The sequence below is a fragment of the Oncorhynchus mykiss genome, chromosome 3 (assembly GCF_013265735.2).
Source record: "Oncorhynchus mykiss isolate Arlee chromosome 3, USDA_OmykA_1.1, whole genome shotgun sequence".
Taxonomy (NCBI): domain Eukaryota; kingdom Metazoa; phylum Chordata; class Actinopteri; order Salmoniformes; family Salmonidae; genus Oncorhynchus; species Oncorhynchus mykiss.
This window is the reverse complement of record NC_048567.1, coordinates 66,623,942-66,648,163: the sequence shown is the minus strand read 5'-3', so window position 1 is coordinate 66,648,163 and position 24,222 is coordinate 66,623,942. Positions and strand designations below refer to the sequence as shown.

General features: G+C 43.3%; 1 protein-coding gene across 1 annotated transcript in view; it reads right to left on the bottom strand.

Annotated features, from left to right (window-relative positions):
• Window positions 1-18,022: 18,022 nt before the first annotated feature.
• Window positions 18,023-24,222, bottom strand: part of LOC110520433 (anosmin-1) — a 67,354-nt gene continuing 61,154 nt past the window's right edge. The window contains exons 10-14 of the mRNA XM_021597749.2: window positions 23,242-23,330; window positions 21,970-22,141; window positions 21,518-21,735; window positions 20,430-20,571; window positions 18,023-20,191 (exon numbers count right to left, since the gene is read on the bottom strand). Of these exons, the coding sequence (XP_021453424.2) occupies window positions 20,136-20,191; window positions 20,430-20,571; window positions 21,518-21,735; window positions 21,970-22,141; window positions 23,242-23,330 (677 nt within the window). The 3' untranslated portion in view covers window positions 18,023-20,135. The remainder of the gene's footprint in view (window positions 20,192-20,429; window positions 20,572-21,517; window positions 21,736-21,969; window positions 22,142-23,241; window positions 23,331-24,222) is intronic.

Here is a 24,222-nt window from a genome sequence, read left to right as displayed (position 1 = left end):
GTTGTACGAGATCTTCAGTTACTTGGCAATTTCTCGAAAGTAACGGCCTCCATTTCTCAGAACAAGAATAGACTGATGAGTTTCAGATGAAAGTTATTTGTTTCTGGCCATTTTGAGTCTGTAATCGAACCCACAAATGCTGATGCTGCAGATACTCAACTAGTCTAAAGAAGGCCGGTTTTATTGCTTCATTAATCAGAACAACAGTTTTCAGCTGTGCTAACATACAGTTGAAGCCAAAGGTTTACATACACTTAGGTTGGAATCATTAAAACTAGTTTTTCAACCACTCCACAGATTTCTTGTTAACTAACTGTCGTTTTGGCAAGACTGTTAGGACATCTACTGTGTGCATGACACAAGTAATTTTTCCAACAATTGTTTAAAGAAATATTATTTCACTTATAACTCACTGTAGCAAAAATTCCGGTGGGTCAGAAGTTTACATACACTAAGTTGACTGTGCCTTTAAACAGCTTGGAAAATTCCAGAAAATGCTGTCATACTGCTAAGGAAGGAGACACGTTCTGTCTCCTAGAGATGGAACGTACTTTGGTGCAAAAAGTGCAAATCAATCCCAGAACAACAGCAAAGTACCTTGTGAAGATGCTGGAGGAAACAGGTACAAAAGTCTCTATATCCAGAGTAAAACGAGTCCTATATCGACATAACCTGAAAGGCTGCTCAGCAAGGAAGAAGCCACTGCTCCAAAACCACCATAAAAAAGCCAGACTACGGATTGCAACTGCACATGGGGACAAAGATCGTACTTTTTGGAGAAATGTCCTCTGGTCTGATGAAAGAAAAATAGAACTGTTTGGTCATAATGACCATCATTATGTTTGGAGGAAAAAGGGGGAGGCTTGCAAGCCAAAGAACACCATCCCAACCGTGAAGCACGGGGGTGACAGCATCATGTTGTGGTGGTGCTTTGCTGCAGGAGGGACTGGTGCACTTCACAAAATAGATGGCATCAAGAGGAAGGGAAATTATGTGGATATATTCAAGCAACATCTCAAGACATCAGTCAGGAAGTTAAAGCTTGGTCGCAAATAGGTCTTCCAAATGGACAATGACCCCAAGCATACTTCCAAAGTTGTGGCAAAATGGCTTAAGGACAACAAAGTCAAGGTATTGGAGTGGCCATCACAAAGTCCTGACCTCACTCCCATAGAACATTTGTGGGCAGAACTTAAAAAGCGTGTGCGAGCAAGGAGGCCTACAAACCTGACTCAGTTACACCAGCTCTGTCAGGAGGAATGGGACAAAATTAAATATTGTGGGAAGTTTGTGGAAGGCTTCCCGAAACGTTTGACCCAAGTTAAACAATTTAAAGGCAATGCTACCAAATACGAATTGAGTGTGTGTAAACTTCTGACCCACTGGGAATGTGATGAAATAAATAAAAGCTTAAATAAATCATTCTCTCTGCTATTTTTCTGACATTTCACATTCTTAAAATAAAGTTGTGATCCTAACTGACCTAAGATAGGGAATTTTTACTAGGATTAAATGTCAGGAATTGTGAAAAACTGAGTTTAAATGTATTTGGCTATGGTGTATGTAAACTTCAGACTTAAACTGTAATTGCAAAAGGGTTTTCTAATGATCAATTAGCCTTTTAAAATGATAAACTTGGATAAGCTAACACAACGTGCCATTGGAACACAGGAGTGATGGTTGCTGATAATGGGCCTCTGTACACCTACAGATATTCTGTTCAAAATCTGCCATTTCCAGCTACAATAGTCATTTACAGCATTAACAATGTCTACACTGTATTTCTGATCAATTTGATGTTATTTTAACGGACAAAACATTTGCTTTTCTTCCAAAAAAAAGTAAATATCTAAGTGACCCCAAACTTTTGAACGGTAGTGTATATACATAAATGTCATATATCAGTTCTTTTTGTAATACATTTGCCATAATTTCTAAAAACATGTTTTTCCTTTGTCATTATGGGTTATTGTGTGTAGATTGATGAGGGGGAAAAAACTATTTAATACATTTTAGAATAAGGCTGTAACGCAACTAAATGTGGAAAAAGTCAAGGGGTCTGAATACTTTCCGAATGTACTGTATATGTCCAGGTATATTCATAATTGAAATGTCAAATACAATACTGTTCCTATGTTGCTAATGTTGCTTTAACATGTTTGCCTAGTGCCAATGTTTTCTTATCAGTTATTAACATTAATATTAACAAAATGAAGTATTAAGTGGTTGTGTGGTTTGGCAGTTTGACTTTGCACAGCTGGGATGCAGATGATGATGGGAGATGAAAGCAGCAGAACACATGGGCTCCCATTCTGAAGACTGTACTCTACTCACTCTGAGTTACACTGTAGCAGAATGCTACTTTTTCCAACCCTTCTGACACAAACACAAGCCCAATCTTCCTCAGAGCACACCAATAGCCACACGGTATGCTGCTTGATTTTACCACAGTAGATCCAAAAGGACCGATACATAGCGAGTTGAAATCAAGTTAGAGAAATGTCAGATCGGAAAACTCCCACTGGGTGGTACTCCCACTGTGTATTTTCCAACCACGCAGGATTAGGAAAAGCCCGAAATAGTGATCATCAGCGCTACTGACTTGAACTTCATCAATTTAATGTTTCTCTAAAAGTTTACATTAAATACCGTATCTCAGGGACCCAATATGGTTTTATTAACAACATTGTGATGCAATAATGTGACAGTGTGAAAGTAGGGCAGTTGGCAGGATGATACGGGAGGCAGGGCCAGGTCCAACAACTCCGTTTAATGGGCTTCTGAGCCTGCAGGTTTATCATTTAATTGACATGCTATTATAGAGTGTTATTACTGTCACTAATATCCAAATAATCCCCCTCCACACCCATGTAGGACATCATGTATTGTTAATGAGAGACAGCTACCTACAACATCAGAATTTAACTTCATACAAGTATAGAAAAAACTTAAAAGTTAGTGCTTTAAACACGTCCAGATTCCTATGCGTGCCATGGGGCAGAACAGCCTGCTCGTTGTGATTACAATCAATGGTGCCTGTGATCATCAGGGTGGAAATGAGCTCTCGACTAGGAGCACAAACACACACACACACACACACACACGAACGCAAACATGCACGCACAAATGCGTGGATGTGCACTGCCTGGACTAGTAACCAACACACAATCGTTTGCTATAGCATATACACATACACACATGCACATGGGGCAAGAATCTAGCCTCAGACTGGGGATTCCTTTTATAAACGCTGTGGTTTGCCAGAGCCATGGGTTATCTGCAACATGTCTTATATTTAGAAGCAGCAGTGTGTTGGTACAATATAAAACACATCAACTTACCCTGATTGTGTTTTATTGAAGAAGTCAATCATTTCAGAGGTGCCCTGCCTGTTTCCAAAGGCATTAATAGTTTTAGTGGAGAAAAGTTTTGACATCCACGTTGTTCTTTTGCAGTGTAATCAATTTCATACACCTTCTCTGGTCCTGCCCCCTGTTGGGTTTTCAGAAGGGAAAATGACTTTAGCAGAGGTATACAAAGTCTACTTTATGAGTAAAATTGACTTCTGTAGGCATCTTATTACACATAAACGTAAATATGTGACATTAATTTGTCTGGGTTTGAACCAGCTGTGACCTGATCTTTAGCAGACCTTACACATGGAACACCCAATGCCAGGCAGAGCAGACATGGATTGTACATTCTGAAAGACAGACAGACTGCACCAGTCAGGAACAATATGAACCAAATAGAACAGCTTTTCTTTCTCTATCTTCCTTAACAGAAACACACTGCTCCTTTAACCAACCAGCTGTTAACTTGTTATGGCTGCAATCCCGTTAACGGGATAATTGTCATCAACAACCGCTGAATTGCATAGCGCCACATTCAATGAATATTACTAAAAATATTTATATTCATGAAATCACAAGTGCAATATAGGAAAACACAGCTTAGCCTTTTGTTAATCCACCTGTCGTGTCAGATTTTGAAAATATGCTTTACAGCGAAAGCAATCCAAGCATTTGTGTAAGTTTATCGATCGATCAACAAAACATTAGGTACACTTAGCATGAAGTAGCTTGGTCACGAAAATCAGAAAAGCAATCAAATTAATTGTTTACCTTTGATGATCTTCGGATGTTTTTCACTCACGAGACTCCCAGTTACACAATAAAGGTTCCTTTTGTTGCATAAAGATTATTTTTATATCCAAAATACCTCAGTTTGTTTGGCGCGTTGTTCAGAAATCCACAGGAAAGAGAGGTCATGACAACGCAGACAAATTCCAAATAGTTTCCGTAATGTCCACAGAATTATGTCAAACGTTTTTTATAATCAATCCTCAAGTTGTTTTTAAAATATATAATCGATAATATATCAACCGCAAATATCTTTATCAGTAGGACAGGGAAAGGCAATGGCAGCACAAACTCTGTTGCGTGAGCAAAACTCATGTGACCACCTGATGCGATGTTATCTTTCTGGCTAATTTTTCAAAATAAAAGCCTGAAAATATGTCTGAAGACTGTTGACACCTTGAGGAAGCGATAGGAAAAAATCTGGTTGATATCCCTTTAAATGGCGCAAAGGGAGGCTATGGAACATGGAGTTTTCAAAATAGAAGCCACTTCCTGGTTTGATTTTCCTCAGGGTTTCGCCTGCAATATCAGTTCTGTTATACTCAGAGACAATATTTTGACAGTTTTGGAGTGTTAGAGTGTTTTATATCCAATACTAATAATAATATGCATATATTAGCAACTGAGACTGAGGAACTGGCCATTTACAATGGGCACCTTTTCATCCAAGCTACTCAATACTGCCCCTGCAGCCATAAGAAGTTTTAATACAGTGTATTACCTGTTTCCAGTTGCATGACACGATGCCAGATTCATTATTTGATCAAAAGGAGAGCAGAGAGGAAGAGATGTTCTTGATCCATCAGTCATCTTTCTTATCATTTTGAAGTTATTTTTCATACATTCTAATGACTTATCATTTAAAGAATATATTCCCACAACCAAATCCTTCACCTTACAAGACAACCTCTCATGTACAATGACCTGCTTGACATGATAATGATGTGATTCCTGTGGAACCGAGAAGGAGGTTCTAACCATTCTAACATCCTCTGGGTGGATTCCTTCCTTCTGAATCCGACCCCTGACCGGCTCCTTGTCACTGAGCCCCCAGCCCCAGAGTCCCCTGCCCTGCCCTCCACCTCAACGGCTGCAGTGTCTGTTCTCTGGGGGGACGGTGACCTCTGACCTGCCTCAGAGGCTCCACTACCGTCCAGCTCTCTGACCCGGGGTCCGGTCACTGACTTCAGAGGAGAGAGAGGAAACACTAGATCTAAAGTTGCCTCCCTAGCCACTAGTCACTCCTAAAGCTTTAGGCAACCCTTACATGGTGACAAGGGTCAAAGATTCCATGACTCGTGGCTGTAACCTGAGTTGAAATCAAATCACATTTCCATTTACCTAAACTTACTAGTAATGCAGGCTTATAGAGTATACTGTATAAGTAATAAGTATAGTATTTGTATCACATAACTTTCACATAGCATTACACGTGATCCTAACTTTCACATAGCATTACACATAATCGTAATTTTCACATTGCATTACACAATATCCTAATTTTCACATAGCATAACACATAATCCTAACTTTCACATATCATTACACATAATCCTAACCTTCACATAGCATTACACATAATCCTAATTTTCCAATATTATTACACATAGTCCTAACTTTCACATAGCATTACACATTTCGGAATTTACAGTATGTCCTTTATTGGCAATATTTGAACGCAACTGTGACAAATGTTTGAAGCGGATATGAGCATACTTAGTTAATAGGCCAATAGGGCCTTCCTAACTTCATTAATTGTGAGCAGGTCACATTGGTCAATATTTGTTTATTCCCAGGAAGGAACATTAAAGGGATTAGTTCTAATCCAAGGAAATTGTAAACAACTCTAACTCGGCTGGATGATAGTTTTCAAACTGATCTCTCTTCACTATGTATGCTGTATATTAGTGGAGAAGGATGTTTGGCTAAGAGAAAATCAAATCCAATTTTAATTTGTCACATGTTTCATAAACAGCAGGTATAGACTAACAGTGAAATGCTTACTTACAGGCCCTTCCCAAAAATGTAGAGATATAAAAATAGAAATAATAGAAAAATAATAACACAAGGAATAAATACCCGATGAGTAACAATACATTGGCTATATACACAGGGTACCAGTACCGAGTCGATGTGCAGGGGTACGAGGTCATTGACGGATATGGATAATGATTTCTAAGTGGAGGCCTTCTTAGTAAACACATAGTCAGATCTCAGTGGACCTCCTGTTTACCTTTGACCCTAAGTCTGAGGAACTCAATGGACCTATTGTTTACCTTTGACCTTGAGGAACTCAATGGACCTCTTGTTTACCTTTGACCTTGAGGAACTCAATGGCAGGTCCTCCTGACATTGTGTGTTTGTAATTTGACAAATTAGGATAGTGGCTGAAATGCGAGAAGTGTTGCTCCCAAAAGGAGGTGGATCACCTGTGTGATTATAGAATAAGGTTGCACAACACCGATAACGTTCCCAAAATGTTTGTAAAATGTAGCTAGTCTCAACAAAAACCAATACCCTCAACAAGTGTGCTGAGTTCTGAATATGGATCTATCCAAGGGTCAAGGGAATTCAGATAGACATGTATTACCATTTTATGTGTCTTTTCATGTGTCCTTTAGGTTCCATACAGTATTCTGTGTATAACATACTTATTTTTTGTGTGTTTCTGCAGTGACAGAGTGCCTTACAGAAATGAAAACTCTTGAAATCGGAAGGTCATCGAATCCTGGCATGACCCCAATACATTCTTAAGCTTACTTCTTAAGTGCCTGGTAACAAGCCCCCTCTTGGTATTTCTGCTAACCCTCTCCGCAGACATATTATTTGTCTTACAGTTGTATCATGTCTGCCAGGCACGTAGTGAAGTCTCTATACGTCCATACGTGTTCTGGTCTTCATTAGACTACAGCTGAGCATCCTCCCGGCCTGACAGAAGGTTTTTCATCTGCACCTCCCTAGCCTGGTCCTGCTCAACCAGAATCTAACCAAAAACACCCCACAGCCCTGGGCAAGGTCAGAGTTCCCACCAGCACGCAACGTTACAGCAATATTTGCCTGCTCTAATGGAGAAAGAACAACATTCAAGTTACTTTGCATCAATCTCAGACAATATATTCCAGTCCAACCATTCATAAGCATCCAATGGAAATGGAATTGTTCCAGATGTTTGTGATCTAAAAAGAATACCACGCTCAATCATTGGCAATGGAACTGACATGGAACTCACATGGGAATAGACATGTGCGCATTCAACTCATTAAGACTACCAATCATAATTGTAACTTGACGAGTGACAATGGGCTCCCGAGCGGCACAGCGGTCTAAGGCACTGCATCTCAGTGCTAGAGGCCACATTACAGACCCTGGTTCGATTCCAGGCTGTATCACAACCAGCCATGATAGGGTGGTGCACAATTGGTCCAACGTCGTCCGGGTTTGGCCGGGGTAGGCCACCATTGCAAATAAGATTTGTTCTTAACTGACTGCCTAGTAAAATGAACAATGAATGGGAAATTACTGTTGAGCAAGAGTCCTATATTAGAGGGCCCCAACCCCAATACTGCAGTGGTGGAAATTGTCAAATTAAAGATGCCTTATTAAAAATGACTCAAGTAAAAGTGAAAGTCACCCACTAAAATAATGCTACTTGAGTAAAAGTCTAAAAGTATTTGGTTTTAGATATACTTAAGTATCAAAAGTAAAAGTATAAATAATCTCTTATTCCTTATGTCAAGCCAACCAGACAGCACAATTTTATTATTTTTTACATTTATGTATAGGCAAGGGCACACTCCAACACTCAGACTTAATTTAAAATAAAGCATTTGTGAGTCCGCCAAATCAGAGGCAGTGGGGATGACAAGGGATGTTCTCTTGATAAGTCTGTGAATTGAACCATGTCCCTGTGCTGCTAAGCATTCAGTACTTTTGGGTGTCAGGGATGGAGTAAAAAGTACATAATTTTTTGTCCAAAGTTTTTTTTAGCCCTTTTTCTCCCCAATTGTTGTAGTAGCTGCTATCTTGTCTCATCGCTACAACTCCCGTACGGGCTCGGGAGAGACGAAGGTTGAAAGTCATGCGTCCTCCGATACACAACCCACCCAGCCGCACTGCTTCTTAACACAGAGCGCATCCAACCCGGAAGCCAGCCGCACCAATGTGTCGGAGGCTACACCGTGCAACCTTGGTTAGCGCGTACTGCGCCCGGCCCGCCACAGGAGTCGCTGGTGCACGCTGGTGCACGATGAGAAGCAACATCAGCACAATAAATGTTAGATGGGAGCTTCATGAAATGGGTTTCCATGGCCGCGCAGCCGCACTCAACCCTAAGATCACTATGCTCAATGCCAAGCGTTGGCTGAAGTGGTGTAAAGCTCGCCGCCATTGGACTCTGGAGCAGTGGAAACGCGTTCCCTGGAGTGATGAATCATGCTTCACCATCTGGCAGTTTGACGGACAAATCTGAGTTTGGCGGATGCCAGGAGAACGCTACCTGCCCGAATGCATCGTGCCAACTGTAAGAGAGGAGGAATAATGAATTGCAAAAATATGGGGTTAAATACAAATGTTTAACTGATCTTTCATATATCTCTTAGATATAGGATAGACACTTCAGAACAAACTTCCTTCTGATATTCTTTGGGACTATCTGTTGTTTCATGTAGTTAATCTGACATTCGATGCGTTTGTGTGGACTAATAGCAGTGAGGCCAAAAAAAATCTTTCATCAAATCACTTTTTGATATATTTTTGGGATACTTCAAGGGGTCTTAAAATTCAAAACCAAATAGCTAAATGATCCTTGATTTGACCTTCTTTCAATTCCATATATTTTAGTAGAACCTCCCCCACGGTTTAGACAGGGCGTAGACTCTGATGGGTTAATCAAAAAGACAAATGTCAGCGAACAGAAGGGTAAATATTTGACTGGCCGTGATTATTCAAGCAGTCCAAAAGGATAATATTGTTTACCAAAATATGTTTGAATGGAAAACAATATCCCCCAGCCTGGAACATCAGGCTTGTAATGTCATACAAAGTGAATAAACTCTCTCTGGGCTTGTAGTGACCGAGACAAAGCTTTTGTGTCCAACAACAAGACTTTTATTTAGTTGTTGCAATTTTTATTCATTTTATGTCCTTGGACTTGGACTTTAGTGAAGCATGGCTCAAAGGAGATGGGAGGCCTTTGTTTTAAGGTTTTCACATTTGAGTGCTGTGGTATTTGGTGTGTTTGTGGAGAGGACTGTGAAAAGCTGAAAGGGAGCTGGTCTGACTCACAGAGAAAAGAGGCCTTGGCTAAACACTGGACAGGCTCCTGAAGCATAGAGCAGCACAGTGGAGGATTAGCGTCCATGGACAGAGGAACTAATCTCTTGTGATATACTAGAGCTGTACATAAACAACATCCTTAGAGGAGAAAGGCCAGCCACTGCCATAGCACAGCCACTGACCTACTGCAGAAAGAGAGAGGTTCTGAAGGGGTGTAAGGCAGGGCTCAGAATAATTAGCTAGCTGCTGACTGTAGAAAGTGCTGGGTCTTGACCATTTTGTAACGGTTTTCTTGATGAGAAGGAGAGTCGGACCAAAATACGGCGTGTCTATTGCAATCCATGTTTAAGGAAGTAACACACTAAACACAAACACTACCAAAACAATAAACTTAACGAAAACCGAAACAGCCTATACTTGTGTATCCTAACACAGAACAATGACAGCAGGACACTAAGGACAATCACCCACGACAAACTCAAAGAATATGGCTGCCTAAATATGGTTCCCAATCAGAGACAACGATAAACACCTGCCTCTGATTGAGAACCACTTCAGACAGCCATAGACTTAGCTAGAACACCCCACTAGCTACAATCCCCATACATACCACCTACAAAAACCCATGCCACACCCTGGCCTGACCAAATAAATAAAGATAAACACAAAATACTTCGACCAGGGTGTGACAGAACCCCCCCCCCCCTAAGGTGCGGACTCCCGAATGCACCTCAAAACAATAGGGAGGGTCCGGGTGGGCGTCTGTCCATGGTGGCGGCTCCGGCGCGGGATGTGGACCCCACTCAATCAATGTCTTAGTCCCCTCTCCTCGCGTCCCTGGATAGTCCACCCCCGCTGCCGACCATGGCCTAGTAGTCCTCACCCAGAACCCCACTGGACTGAGGAGCAGCTCGGGACTGAGGGGCAGCTCGGGACTGAGGCAGCTCGGGACTGAGGGGAAGCTCAGGCAGGTTGATGAATCTACCAGATCCTAGCCGACTGGCAGATCTGGAAGAGTCTGGCCGACTGGCAGATCTGGAAGAGTCTGGTCGACTGGCAGATCTGGAAGAGTCTGGTCGACTGGCAGATCTGGATGAGTCTGGTCGACTGGCAGATCTGGATGAGTCTGGTCGACTGGCAGATCTGGAAGAGTCTGGTCGACTGGCAGATCTGGGAGAGTCTGGTCGACTGGCAGATCTGGGAGAGTCTGGTCGACTGGCAGATCTGGGAGAGTCTGGTCGACTGGCAGATCTGGGAGAGTCTGGTCGACTGGCAGATCTGGGAGAGTCTGGTCGACTGGCAGATCTGGGAGAGTCTGGTCGACTGGCAGATCTGGGAGAGTCTGGTCGACTGGCAGATCTGGGAGAGTCTGGTCGACTGGCAGATCTGGGAGAGTCTGGTCGACTGGCAGATCTGGGAGAGTCTGGTCGACTGGCAGCTCTGGCTGCTCCATGCTGACTGGCTGCTCCATGATGACTGGCTGCTCCATGCTGACTGGCAGCTCTGGCTGCTCCATGCCGACTGGCAGCTCCATGCCGACTGGCAGCTCTGGCTGCTCCATGCTGACTGGCTGCTCCATGCTGACTGGCGGCTCTGGCTGCTCCATACTGACTGGCAGCTCCATGCCGACTGGCAGCTCTGGCTGCTCCATGCTGACTGGCTGCTCCATGCTGACTGGCGGCCCTGGCTGCTCCATGCTAACTGGCAGCTCTGGCGGCTCCTTGCAGACTGGCAGCTCTGACGGCTCCTTGCAGACTGGCAGCTCTGGCGGCATCCTGCAGACAGGCAGCTCTGGCGGCTCCTTGCAGACTGACAGCTCCTTGCAGGCTGGCAGCTCCTTGCAGACTGGCAGCTCCTTGCAGACTGGCAGCTCCTTGCAGACTGGCAGCTCCTTGCAGACTGGCAGCTCTTTGCAGACTGGCAGCTCCTTGCAGACTGGCAGCTCCTTGCAGACTGGCAGCTCTGGCTGCTTCATGTAGACTGACAGTTCTGGCTGCTCCTTGCAAACTGACAGCTCGGGCTGCTTCATGCAGACGGACAGCTCAGGCTGCTCCATGCAGACTGACAGCTCAGGCTGCTCCATGCAGACTGACAGCTCCTTGCAGGCTGGCAGCTCCTTGCAGACTGGCAGCTCCTTGCAGGCTGGCAGCTCCTTGCAGACTGGCAGCTCCTTGCAGACTGGCAGCTTTAGCGGCATCCTGCAGACAGGCAGCTCTGGCGGCTCCATGCAGACTGACAGCTCCTTGCAGACTGGCAGCTCCTTGCAGACTGGCAGCTCCTTGCAGGCTGGCAGCTCCTTGCAGACTGGCAGCTCCTTGCAGACTGGCAGCTTTAGCGGCATCCTGCAGACAGGCAGCTCTGGCGGCTCCTTGCAGACTGGCAATTCCATGCAGACTGACAGCTCCTTGCAGTCAGTCAGCTCCTTGCAGACTGGCAGCTCCTTGCAGACTGGCAGCTCCTTGCAGACTGGCAGCTCGGGCTGCTTCATGCAGACGGACAGCTCAGGCTGCTCCATGCAGACTGACAGCTCAGGCTGCTCCATGCAGACTGACAGCTCCTTGCAGGCTGGCAGCTCCTTGCAGACTGGCAGCTCCTTGCAGACTGGCAGCTCCTTGCAGACTGGCAGCTCCTTGCAGGCTGGCAGCTCCTTGCAGGCTGGCAGCTCCTTGCAGACTGGCAGCTCCTTGCAGACTGGCAGCTTTAGCGGCATCCTGCAGACAGGCAGCTCTGGCGGCTCCTTGCAGACTGGCAATTCCATGCAGACTGACAGCTCCTTGCAGTCAGTCAGCTCCTTGCAGACTGGCAGCTCCTTGCAGACTGGCAGCTCCTTGCAGACTGGCAGCTCGGGCTGCTTCATGCAGACGGACAGCTCAGGCTGCTCCATGCAGACTGACAGCTCAGGCTGCTCCATGCAGACTGACAGCTCCTTGCAGGCTGGCAGCTCCTTGCAGACTGGCAGCTCCTTGCAGACTGGCAGCTCCTTGCAGACTGGCAGCTCCTTGCAGACTGGCAGCTCCTTGCAGACTGGCAGCTCCTTGCAGACTGGCAGCTCGGGCTGCTTCATGCAGACTGGCAGTTCTGGCTGCGCTGAACAGGCGGGAGACTCCGACAGCGCAGGAGAGGAGAGAGGCTCCGGCTGCGCTGAACAGGCGGGAGATTCCGGCAGCGCAGGAGAGCAGAAAGGCTCTGGCTGCGCTGAACAGGCGGGAGACTCCGGCAGCGCAGGAGAGTAGAAAGGCTCTGGCTGCGCTGAACAGTCGGGAGACTCCGATAGCGCAGTAGAGAAGAGAGGCTCTGGCTGCGCTGAACAGGCGGGAGACTCCGGCAGCGCAGGAGAGGAGAAAAGCTCTGGCTGCGCTGAACAGGCAGGAGACTCCGATAGCGCAGGAGAGAAGAGAGGCTCTAGCTGCGCTGAACAGGCGGAAGACTCCGATAGCGCATGAGATGAGAGAGGCTCTGGCTGCGCTGAACAGGCGAGGCGCACTGTAGGCCTGATGCGTAGTGCTGGCACAGGACGTGCAAGGCTAGGGATGGGCACAGGAGGCCTGATGCGTGAGACTGGAACCAACTTCACCAGCCGACTAAAACGGACCTCAGGACGAGTATGGAGCGCTAACCCAGGTGCCATCAAATCCCTGACACGTTCCGTCAGGCGAATTCTATGCAAAATGCACCAACACAGCAACTCCCTCATTTCTCTCTCCTCCAATTTCCCCATTAACTCCTTCACAGTCTCTGTTTCACTCACCTCCAACACCGGCTCTGGTTCTGGTCTCCTCCTTGGCTCCTCACGATAAACAGGGAGAGTTGGCTCAGGTCTGGCTCCTGACTCTGCCACACTCTCCCTGAGCCCTCCCCCAAGAAATGTTTGGGGCTGACTATGGGGCCTCCGTCCGCGCCGCCTTGCTTGTTTCGCAAACTCCATTCTCCTATATCCTTCCGCGCACTGCTCCATCGAATCCCAGGCGGGCTCCGGCACTCTCCCTGGGTCGACCGCCCACCTGTCTATCTCCTCCCAAGAAGTATAGTCCATACTGTACTCCACTTTGGGCTGTTCCTGCCTGTTGACACGCTGCTTGGTCCCTTTGTGGTGGGTGATTCTGTAACGGTTTTCTTGATGAGAAGGAGAGTCGGACCAAAATGCGGCGTGTCTATTGCAATCCATGTTTAAGGAAGTAACACACTAAACACAAACACTACCAAAACAATAAACTTAACGAAAACCGAAACAGCCTATACTTGTGTATCCTAACACAGAACAATGACATCAGGACACTAAGGACAATCACCCACGACAAACTCAAAGAATATGGCTGCCTAAATATGGTTCCCAATCAGAGACAACGATAAACACCTGCCTCTGATTGAGAACCACTTCAGACAGCCATAGACTTAGCTAGAACACCCCACTAGCTACAATCCCCATACATACCACCTACAAAAACCCATGCCACACCCTGGCCTGACCAAATAAATAAAGATAAACACAAAATACTTCGACCAGGGTGTGACACATTTGGAATTGTGGACATCCTTAGAGGGGCAACGGCCAATCGTCTACAGTCTAGACTTCTAGGGCATCTGTTGGCACAGAGGAAGTGGTTAAAGATACACAGTGCGCACACACACACAAACGTGTGCACGCACACACAAACTTCTAATCCCTGCCTACATGTTATTATCTACCTCAACAACTCCAGTATCCATGCACATTGTAAATGCGGTACTGGCACGGACCCTGTATTTAGCTTCCTCTCTTATTTCTCCTGGTTTAGTTATACAATTTTGATCTTGAAAACTGCATTGTTGGGAAGGTCTTGCAAATTAAGAATTTCACTTTGCATGTAACAAATAATACTTGAAACACACACATAGGCATGGCAACGGAGATTGAAGCCCTGGCAATACGTAGTATATGAATCTTGTAATGTACATGAATATTGATATACTACAAAACAGTAGAATGTTCATACTTCTTGATAATGATATTGCGTTAATTAACAGTAATTGATAATAGCTTGAGGCCATGGCATTATAAAACCCATGTGCACAGAACACTTGGCAGTCTGTGGGAGAGCTAATCGACTGTCTGTCAGTTGTGTATATATATTTTTTTACATTTTTTTTTCACGTTTATTTAAACCAGGTAGGCTAGTTGAGAACAAGTTCTCATTTGCAACTGCGACCTGGCAAAGATAAAGCAAAGCAGTGCAACACAGACAACAACACAGAGTTACATGAAAAGAAAACTAGAATATGTGGTCTAAAACAGCATTGTAGACATTACTAGGGGCAAAAGGGCTAGCCAAGAGTAACATATTGGGTCATTCAATCCAACATCAGAATGTTCAGACTATGTAAAACTGAATCAGGCCACACTTGGCCAATCCTGTGAGGTGTTTACATGTAAAAAAATATATATATATGTATATATACAGTACCAGTAAAAGGTTTGGACACACCTACTCATTCAATGGTTGTTCTTTATTTTTTGGTGTAGAATAATAGTGAAGACATGAAACTATGAAATAACACATATGGAATCATGTAGCAACCAAAAAAGTTTTAAACAACTCAAAATATATTATATATTTTACATTCTTCAAAGTAGCCACCCTTTGCCTTGATGACAGCTTTGCACACTCTTGGCATTCTCTCAACAAGCTTCATGAGGTAGTCACCTGGAATGCAAAGACCAAGTCCATTTTGTGGCAAGAACATATACTGCTGCCATCTAGTGGCCAAAACCAAAATTGGAATAATACATTATGGCCTTTCACTTCCATTTCAGAGATGGTACAATTTTTTTTACAAAAAAACATGTTTTTTTCTTTGAATTATCTTTTACCAGATCTAATATGTTACACTCTCCTACATTCATTTCACATTTCCACAAACGTCAAAGTGTTTCCTTTCAAATGGTATCAAGAGGCTTCTAAACAGCTTCTACGCCCATAAGACTCCTGAACATATAGTCAAATAGCTACCCAGACTATTCTTTACACCACCGCTACTCTCTGTTGTCATCTATGCATGGTCACTTCAATAACTCTAAATACATGTACAGTTGAAGTCAGAAGTTTACATACACCTTGACCAAATACATTTAAACTCAGTTTTTCAAAATTCCTGAGACGAATCCTAGTAAAAATTCCCTGTCTTGGGTCAGTTAGGACCGCCACTTTATTTAAAAAATGTGAAATGTCAGAATAATAGTAGAGAGAATGATTTATTTCAGTTTTTATTTCTTTCATCACATTCCTAGTGGGTCAGAAGATTACATACACTCAATTAGTATTTGGTCGCATTGCCTTTAAATTGTATAACTTTGGTCAAACATTTTGGGTAGCCTTCCACAAGCTTCCCACAATAAATTGGGTGAATTTTGGCCCATCCCTCCTGACAGAGCTGTTGTAACTGAGTCAGGTTTGTAGGCCTCATTGCTCACACACGCTTTTGCAGTTCTGCCCACACATTTTTTATAGGATTGAGGAAAGGGCTTTGTGATGGCCACTCCAATGCCTTGACTTTGTTGTCCTTAAATCCATTTTGCCACAACTTCGGAAGTATGCTTGAGGTCATTGTCCATTTGGAAGACGCATTTGCAACCAAGCTTGTAAAATGTATTTTACGTTTATTTAACTAGGCAAGTCAGTTAAGAACAAGTTCCTATTTTTAAAAAAAAATGTTAAATGACGGCCTAGGAACAGATTTCGACCTTGTCAGCTCGGGGATTTGATCTTACAACCTTCCGGTTACTATTCCAACTCTCTAACCACCAGGCTATCTGCCGGCTCATCCTGACTGATGTCTTGAGATGTCACTTCAATATATCCACATAATTTTCCTTCCTCACACTGCCATCTATTTTGTGAAGTGCACCAGTCCCTCCTGCAGCAAAGCACACCCACAACATGATGCTGACAACTCCGTGCTTCATGGTTGGGATGGTGTTTTTCAGCAAGCCTCCAGCTTTATCCTCCAAAGATAATGATGGTCATTATGGCCAAACAGTTCTATTTTTGTTTCATCAGACCAGAGGACATTTCTCCAAAAAGTACGATCTTTGTCCCCATGTGCAGTTGCAAACCGTAGTCTGGCTTTTTTATGCTGGTTTTGGAGCAGTGGCTTCTTCCTTGCTGAGCAGCCTTTCAGGTTATGTCGATATAGGACTTGTTTTACTGTGGATATAGAGACTTTTGTACCTGTTCCCTCCAGCATCTTCACAAAGTACTTTGCTGTTGTTCTGGGATTGATTTGCACTTTTTGCACCAAAGTACGTTCATCTCTAGGAGACATAACGCGTCTCCTTCCTGAGCAGTATGACGGCTGCGTTGTCCCATGGTGTTAATACTTGCGTACTATTGTTTGTGCAGATGAACGTGTTGCCTTCAGGCGTTTGGAAATTGCTCCCAAGGATGAACCAGACTTGTGGAGGTCTACATTTTTTTTCTGAGGTCTTGGCTGATTTCTTTTGATTTTCCCATGATGTCAAGCAAAGAGGCACCGAGTTTGAAGGTAGGCCTTGAAATACATCCACAGGTACACCTGCAAGGCACAGTCAATGTAGTGTATGCTAACTTCTGACCCACTGGAATTGTGATACAGTGAATTATAAGTGAAACAATCTGTCTGTAAACAATTGTTGGAAAAATGACTTGTGTCATGCACAAAGTAGATGTCCTAACCGACTTGCCAAAACTATAGTTTGATAACAAGACATTTCTGGAGTGGTTGAAAAACGAGTTTTAATGACTCTAACCTTTTGACTTCAACTGCACATACAACTTCAAATAACCGGCGCCCCCACACATTTAATCTGCATCGGTACACCAACCAGAATATAGTCTCGCTATTGTTCTTTCACTGCTGCTCTTTAATTACTTGTTACTTTAATCACTTATTCTTATGTATTTTTTGAAACTGCATTGTTGGTTAGGGGCTCGTAAGTAAGCATTACACTGTAAGGTCTACAATACCTGTTGTATTCGGCGCATGTGACTAATAAAATCTGATTTGTTAAGAATTTGCATTTGGGTATGTCATTTTAGGTGAAATGTTTTTTTAAAAAGGGGAGGATCCCTAAGTAGCAATAGCATCTGAGGTATGATCAATATAAAAACTGAAAGGAAAACACCTCAAACCTCTGGCATACCATCCTCATTTTGATCGCTTTCATGTACGGTGTTCTCACACACCAGCCTTTATTTACTCGCAATAATGTTAACATTCCACAGCATATTGGAAAGGTGAAGGGATTGAGAAAATATGGATTTAAAGCTGTTCAAATACTAACAGTACACTTGAATTAACTGGCAGGGCACAATACTGTCGTCTAAAGGAGAGTATTATGTCCAGGCCATCAAACTCCGGGCATGGCTTGCTGGTAAGCTCTGAATGATCTGTTTATTTGGACTGTTTGAGTGCATGTCTCAAGCTCCTGGGTAGATCAGTGAATATGCTGCGTTGGAGTCTGGCATTATGGAATACACAGCCAACATAAGCACCAGCATCTGCCAAATAGTCTAATGTTTAGAGAATATACTCCATTTCATATTGACTCATTTCTCATAGTAATTTCAAATAAGCAGGAAAAGCATAAGGAATAGGTTAAGGATTATTTTATTACTTAACAATTTCTACAGTTTCTACCATGGAAAAATAACATGTAACATGAGACTATATTTACAATTCCATTTTTACAAAATGTCTTTACAAGATGTTTTGCCGGATCAAAAACTCGACTAAAAACACACACACACACAGACATAAATAAATAGACATTCACTGACTGTTCCACAACACATATTTCTACAGCCAATAACATACAATTCCATCATTTCCACAGTTATAATTTCATTAATAAGCATGACATATTATTCCCCATATAATTCTCTGTTAATGAAATATTGCTAACATATTAGAGGTAACACAGATGTATTTATGCCTACACAACACTCATGTTTGACATGCAAAACCTTTACAAGCATTCAAGTTGAAGCTAGTAATTCATTTACATTTTAAAATCAAATGTACTCAGTGCTTGACTTGGATGGAAATAGGTGGCAGTACTCATTTTGGGTGCTGATACTGTCTGTATTTAGGTGCAGGAGCTCCACAATACTTTTGATTCTATAAGAAGAACAGGAGCTCAAGCAGTAGAACATTTGAGGTGCCGCTACCTGCCCAAGTCAAGCACTGAATGCACTTCTACATGCAACATACTATGGGAAGTATTCTGGGTTAAACTACACTGGTTTTAGTTCCATTGTGCCTAAGGGACATTGTTTTACTTACTTGGTAAAACAAAATAAATAGGTGAATTTCAACACTCCTTTCTCAATGAATACATGATTGTGTTTTACAATTGTATGGCATTTTCCGAACTGTTATTCAAGTGTCTTCAATGTAGTTACTAGGGTTGGGTGGTATCCAGACTTCCATACCGTGCTTGTGCCATCCCGGGTTTTGCGGTATAACCGGTAGTGCACAAAATGGCCGCTATTTTTAACAAATTGCTTCTTTTTTTTTTTTTTTTAAGCCCAACACATGTAGCTTACCAAAATGTTAACAAGTACTAAGAAATCCTCATATCGGATGTTAGGTAAATGCTAACGAGCGCATGTGAACATTTACTACTAAAACAGACAACCTAGCGCATAACGTTATGAAAGTAACGCAAAACGCATAAAACAAATATTAGACAGCAGGGATCCTAATCCAGGTGGGGATTGTCTCTGCTGCGGTTACCAAGAAGCTTGATCTAGCAAGCTAACGTTAGCCACTTAGCTCAAATGAACAAATTAGCAAAACCAAACTGGAAATATCTCAGATAGTTAACTTAAAAGTTATAAGATATTTAGCTGGCAAATATTACTACAGAATTTCATACAAGTGTAACTTGATCACCTCACTTAAGTTGCGCTGCAGGAGTGACGTACCTCACGAAGCTCCCATTTTGCTCGTTGTGCTTCTCTGTAAACAAACACACGTGACTGGCTCAAACAAGCTGTTTTGAGAAACTAGTACCTTAAGCTTCATAATGAAACATCATCTAACAGGTGAAATTATAAACACGATCTGCTGTATCTATTACCTAGTGCACAAGTTGAATGCAGGTATTAATTTAAAAAGTACTCATATTCAAATGTATTTAAAAAAAAAAAAATGGTATTGACGGTATTGGAAAATAATACGGATAATATTTTTTATAATATTTATTTAAACCTCCCAACCCTTTTAAGTTACTAAGATATTCAAACAAAATGCTTGCATATCATGGTAAAAACAATGTTTTTTTAATCTAACAACCTTTGAGTTATTTTATCTAATGAAATTCAATTGGAATTGATAATATGCTGCTGCTTTGTAACTGGTTCTATTGGATGAAAACAGTTTGAGAACTCCTTAACCATCTTAGTCTCTGTCCCACAAAGCCTTCAGTGAAATAAAGGGAGAATGAATCAACCTGTCCTAAAGAAAAGTCCTACATAAGAGTATGTATCTGACTGTATGGTACAGAGAGCCCAGTCAGTGGGTTGAATCAGAAAGGGCTGTGAGGGGAAAGCATATTCTGTGCAGCCTGAATGTGAACCCATATCACATGGGTTGGGGTCAGAGTTCATGGTCTGCTGTGTGGTTCCACACCGAATTCCCTCCCTGGGTGAAGGTGCTGTGAGACAGATTCCGGCCAAACTGGGTCTGATGGGCCAAGGGGTTTCAATGTCTTTCTGCTGAGAGCTTCTGGTGTGGATGGTGCTGCCTGAGTCTGGGTCCTACAACACACCAAAAAAAACATGACAATATCAGTTCCTAATGAAAGTTCAGAATAATGATCAAAAGGATTATGTGATCATGTAAGAAACATGCTCATCAGATGACCTCAAAAGATGTCACTGAAGAGTCAGCTCCAATGAGCTACGTCATCTCTGTTTAAGACCACCTGCACACAGCCCGGTAGTTGACTAGAGGAGAGTAACAGTTGTGATCAGTGGTCAGTGAGCTGGTACTTACGGTGTTGCAGGACTGGTAACACACTGGGGGTCTGGAAGGTCTTGACAGAGGCAGGACCCTCCCCTCCTGACATTATCACCTGGACCTCCAGTCTGTAGTATGTGGCTGGTCGCAGGTTAGACACCACCAGCAGATTATGGTCCTGAAAGGGTTAACAGCACAAGAGAAGACAATTAACCATCGTTGGTGCCACTGTAAAAAACAATCTTTCACATGACACTCAGCATGAGAGGTATTAAGCCACTTCCAAGGACAAATTGAAACTGATAGAAAATTGCTTATTTTTCTTAAGAACCCACACTAAAGATGTTTTTTTTTCTCCAGTTGTAAAGGATTTTAACAGCCATGTTGTATCAACTTCAATTTGTCCTCCAAGACTGTCTGAATACCTTTCTCACATACAGACTGTTCAATGTTCACTTTGTTTGGAATTTAAGGTAGTAAACCGTTTTGTTCCCCACACAGAAGTCTAGAGTTTTAGTCCCTTCTGATGTTAACATGTTGAATTAGCTGTTGGGTAACATGGGCTATACCCCATACACCCTCTGCTCTCAATTCGGGTAAACAAAGATGCATCCTGTTTTCTCACTTTCCCTTCCTGACAAACTGAGTGTAGTTATGGGTGTTTTTATTTTCAGAGCTACAAGCAGCTCGCTGGGCGGAGAAGACAGACAGAACGTGTTGTTGATAGATTATGTAAAACCGGATGAAAGAGGAAGCAGGGAAGGTAGATGACACACAGGAGGATGAGAACTTCTAGCAGGACACGCCCCTCCCTCAGATCTCTCTCGGTTTCTCTGCTCACCAATGCTTATCTGGTTATTAATGTAAAGAGAGCAACACAGTTGTATCCTTAAAATACCTCCACTCCTGGCAGGCGTTGTATAATGAAATGCTGAAGATGGAGCTTATTCTTTAGCTCGGGAAAAAATCTATATAATTTTCCTCAAGAACATATACATTTCCCTTCCTTGCTAATATATGTCCTGGTATAACCTACTCTGAAGGGACTGCATGTAACTTTCCAAATAAGAAGTTCTGTCACAGGAACAATAGATTTACTTGAAAAGAGAATGAAACAGACTTACTGGAGGCAGGATCTGGGACTGGGAGATGATGCTGTTGGGCAGGCTGTTTTGTCGGCTCTCTTTGGTGACCTCTGCCCAGGTGACCTGAAAGCCTGTGATTCGTTGATGGGCCAGGACCCGTGACACCCGCCACAAGAAGTTGCCTGTGATGTTTCCCTCGTGGATGGAGAAGGACGCCGTCAGATTCTCTGGCTTAGCCAACACTTTGGGAACAGGGGCTGCAGAGAGAGATGGGAATAAAGATGTTGAAAAATACTGGTCTGGTGGACATGTGTTCTTGGCTTAATATAAATGATATGGTGTGGTAAGAAATTAGTCACAGTAAATTTTCATAATATGAGAGGATGCCTCTTTCAACTAGCATGTGGAGAGCCTTGTAGTCAGACATCATGTTAAATGAGAATCAGAGTATCAGCATAACATGAACTGGTTGTACTGGGCAGCTGACTCACCTCCCTCCCCAGGACAGGGGATGTGTTTGTGGCTCTTGTTCCTGATGGTGGCGCAGGACGGGGTGAGAAAAGTGGTGCTCTCATCCTTGGCACGCCTCTTGGACTTGAGCATGTGAACGGTGACTTTGTACTTGCAGGAGAAGAGCAGGTCCGGGAGGTTGATATAGTTCTCCTGAGCCAAGAAACACATTAAATGTTCTGAGACTTGGTGACTTTTACATGACGTCGCCCAGGTCACATCCCTGAGAACCACCACAGATAATGAAATCCAAGGAGAGGATCAGATTCCCTCCCTATGCCCTTAAACATGGCCCACATTACAGAACCACTTTGAACAGTCATGTGTTAGGGGTTAATCCACTAGTCCTCCATTCAAACTACAATGCAAAATGATATCCTTTCTATGGGTTCCAAGTGTAACACGGACGAACGAAGGACCAAGAGTACATTTTGGGGTAATTTGAAATGAAAATGACATGTCAACTCAATGTTAAGGAATTCTTAGCAGCATTCTAATGCCGCAGACTTGTTTCAGACATTAATTAACTATTGACCTAAAAATCACCTCCTGTGTCCCTTTATTCCAGAAAATGTGAACATTTCCTGCTGAGTGGATGGAATTAGATCTTTCATTTGTAATAATGTAGTTCTACCCTAATAGTCAATAACTCTGAGTATTCTCTCTCAAATGCAAAAACTCTGATTATGAATGAACCAAGGCGCCATGTTTGCACACAAGAGACGTAGACCAACGCTGTGCTGGAATCCTTCCCAGGAAACTATAGAAAAAGGATGTGTATATCCAAGCAACCAGAGAAGGGCTCTCTGAAGAATGTGTTGATTGCCAGGCCTATGCCATCCTAGAACAGCCCTGAGTTCAACCAGCACCACACAACCCCACCCCCACCACACTCACGCACACACACCCAGCATCCAATGTTCTCATTCCGGGGGTGCATGGTCCCCCATTACCGGAAATATTGTTTTAGTAAATGTGTTTTATTGGGCAGCGCACCACGTTTGACCACACCAACTGAGTCATAACCAAAACCACAGTTGCTGATTTGCTGCAAAGCTACACAACGGAACTGAGGCGCTGAGTGGGTCCTTTTCTTTAGACAAAATGCCTTTTCAGAATGCCAGACAAGAGAGGTTGGCGGGCAATTTGCATACCACTGAGCTGCACATCAAGTCATGGGTCGACACAGCCACCGACACTTGGACTGATGAGCTTTACTTTGATAGAACGATGATTTGGGGGATGGGACTGACCTGGGTGACTGATTTCTCTGGTCCTCTGGTCTCGTTATGGCTGCAGTACTCAGGCATCCACTGGACATGGTAACGACTCACCAGAGGGTCTGGGAGGAGAAAGAGAGAGAAGGTCACTGACTTGGTGCCAAAACTACAACAAAGAATCCGATGACACAGCCATCATCAGACATGATACATGCTTGATGGATAAAATTATCTTACAATAACACCCAATCAGACTGTTTCAGTACTCTATTACTGTAACACCATCAACCTGATCTTATCAAACATTAACAGATCCTCTGATACAGTATCTAGCATAATGCATTAAAATACGCTTCTAAAGGCTCATCTCAACATTAACGTCAACATAATAAAATAAGAAATAAAAAGCGGGGTTGAATTTGACTAAACGTGCGTACATTGAAATATTTTTGGGAAATGTGTTGTTTAACCATCTCAAAGGGAAGGGACCACTGCCGCTACCTCGCTTTCCAACTAGGGTGCCTGAATAGAGGAGCAAACTGACTTACAGGAGATTCAGCAACACTTGGAGGACAATGGAATGAAATACAACAGCTTCTTTATTGCTAAAAGTAGACACTTTTATTTAACCATCTCATCAGTGAAACATGGCATTGTAGGCCTACCCTCAGCAATGGTGAAGCGGCCCTAGTCCCGGCCCTAGTTCACTTCATTACTACATAGTAGTGCCTCATTGGCTAATCAGTTCTGTTTATGCTCCCATTGCCCTGTCATTTTACTGGAATTATTATTCATCCGGCTGTGTGCGTTCCGATGTGAAATGATACTTTTCCCATTAATAATTGAGTTATGCTGTGTTAGCCGTTGGCTGGGGCCTCGACTGCGGTCGGGAGATAGAAAGAGGACTTTGAAGGTTTCGACACGGATTTGGCACACACAGGCTCCCAGCAGTTTGGAAGCAGAAGAGAGGAATTACAGGGAAGCAGGAAATGGGAAGAAAATAAACAAGATATG